Source organism: Ananas comosus, unplaced genomic scaffold, assembly GCF_001540865.1.
Source record: "Ananas comosus cultivar F153 unplaced genomic scaffold, ASM154086v1, whole genome shotgun sequence".
NCBI classification, from domain to species: Eukaryota; Viridiplantae; Streptophyta; class Magnoliopsida; order Poales; family Bromeliaceae; genus Ananas; species Ananas comosus.
The window spans coordinates 21,826-24,004 of record NW_017893391.1 but is presented as its reverse complement, the minus strand read 5'-3'; the positions used below and the strand labels follow the sequence as shown (position 1 = coordinate 24,004).

The window sequence follows — 2,179 nt, the reverse complement described above, 5'->3', positions numbered from 1 at the left end:
TATATATATATATATATATATATATATATATATATATAAAATTTATTTGGGTTTGGATTCGGATAATATTTCGAATATCCATACCTATTGACATCCCTACTCCCTATTCATCTTTTCAATATACAAAAAATACGTACTAAATACGGTGAACCACTCACCGTGTTTGAACACGATGAATGGTTCACCGTGTTCAACTTAACACACGGGCCCCGGCCCTGCACGCGTGGCGCTGACGTGGCGCCTGCGGGGCAGGCCCAGGGCCATTTTTGCAAATTAAATTTTGACATGGCTAATTTTAAAATAAAAATTTGCCAGGGGGCTAAATGGAAAAAAAGTCCTTTGAAAATGAACTACAGGTAGCTGAATTTAAATTGGAATTGGTGTCAGTCTAGAGGAACATCACTTAAAAGTCATGCATTTGATATAAGGAACAGAAATTTTGGTTCCCTTGTAACTATTTGACCAGTTGTTTCACCCACTTGAACATGCCACAAAGAGTTAGGCTTCAGAAGACTCGCACAAAAGAAGAAAAGGAAAGCATCTGATAACTAATACCACAGGGAATTTGATGTGATTGTACTTGGAATAACAAAATACATCTTTTCTGGAAAGCAAAACAGCCAGATTTCAACAAACCTGGCTTGCTCCAATGCATGGAATTAAGGGACTTTTGTTTTGCCCTTTTAAGTAAGTGGTTTGGCTTTTGAATCTGAGTAGTCACTGCGAAAAGATCTGATATTGTAGAATAAATCCGTGAAACCTCATAAAATGATGGAGAGGTAAAAAGATTAAAGATAGAATTCCAATAAGTGCTGATTTTTTTGTGGGTTGAGGTGATCATTTGAAATCTATCAAGTAATACCTACCAATTCTACTGACTCCTATGGCCGGTCACTTTGGCGAGTCTAGGTCTTGTTGTTTCATTCCAAGGGGAGGTGTCAGTCCTCATGCTTATCTATTACTTTCCTCTTTCCACTATCATTCTTCTGTTCACTTTATCTATCCAAACTGAGGAACCTGCAAATGTAAGGATTGCACTAATTAATTAGACATCTGGAAATGATTGTGTTTACGTTTCATTCTTAATTCTCTACTCCATAATGCTTTGTTTAGTTTACCATATGATAGGAAGCATGATTTTGTTATGTTTTAGATGCATAAAAGCCTCTCAATTGTTACTAACAAAACCAATGCTCACTCTCTTCAGGCACAACTTATAGCGCAGGACAATGGAGAGAACATTAGAAAAGCAGATAATACTGCAAATAGTGCATCGTCTGAAACTCTCGTGGAAACATCTGGCGAAGATCCAACTATCGCAGATGGCGAGATGCGAAAACTACTTACCGATATATTTATAGACAACGCACTACTAAGGAAGCAGCTCAATTCTGTCATGAGGTGTGCCCTAAATACTGTTAATAAACCAGAGAAAGAAGAGAGCGAGGAAGCGCACTCCAGGAAAACTGTTCTCAACCGGTTCTTGGAGAGATGAAGTGGCGTGGTGTAAATTCTTTTCAAGTGCTTGCTCTACAGTTTTGGGAGCCCCCAAATATCAGCCACGCGAAGAATTTACCGTCCCTAATCCATTGTTAGGGCAACACAATACATATATACGAATGGAAGGAACGCCTTTTTTCGTGCAAAGTTGAGTTAATAGTTCCCAGTTTTGTCTTAGAATAAGTGAGTCGGTTTAACTTATCTCGTCTACTGGTGCTCCCCACAAGCGTTACCGTGAGTGATCTTGTAATCATTAAAATGTACAACTCCGGACCTTCTGCTGCTTATAAACTTGCAATAGAGAAAGAAACCAGCTTAGAATTTTCCCTTTTTGCATCACAGACTCTTGTTGTAGCGCGACAATGTATTGAAAGATCATATTGTGTATAGCTGTTTTATTCATAAAAAATGTTGAGGATTTTCTTTGTTGATTCTTTTGTTTTTGTGCCAAAACGTAATGAAGTAATTTCATGATGTTGGTAAATACTTATCTTTCGTTTGTATCATTTGAAATATCATCTGTAAATTCTCTCCTTAAATATTCAACCTTCGGTTTGTAAATACTTGGTTCTTTCGTTTGAAACCAGGTCCCCAAACCTAATTGATCCTGGTAGCGAGATAATATATGAGGAAGTCCTCAAATGTAAGCTGGTAATAAAACGAAGGGTATTAAGGCCGA

The 2,179-nt window shown here is 37.7% G+C and overlaps 1 protein-coding gene across 3 annotated transcripts in view; it reads left to right on the top strand.

Moving 5' to 3' along the window:
- The window catches only part of LOC109705877 (PX domain-containing protein EREL1-like), an 11,502-nt gene extending 9,568 nt beyond the window's left edge, over positions 1-1,934 (top strand). For 2 of the 3 annotated variants that reach the window (XM_020226660.1, XM_020226659.1), the window contains exon 7: positions 1,208-1,495. In XM_020226660.1, the coding sequence (XP_020082249.1) occupies positions 1,208-1,495 (288 nt within the window). Of the gene's footprint in view, positions 1-1,207 lie in introns of all 3 variants that reach the window. The other variant, XM_020226658.1, reaches the window with a different exon arrangement.
- The last annotated feature ends 245 nt before the right edge of the window (positions 1,935-2,179 follow it).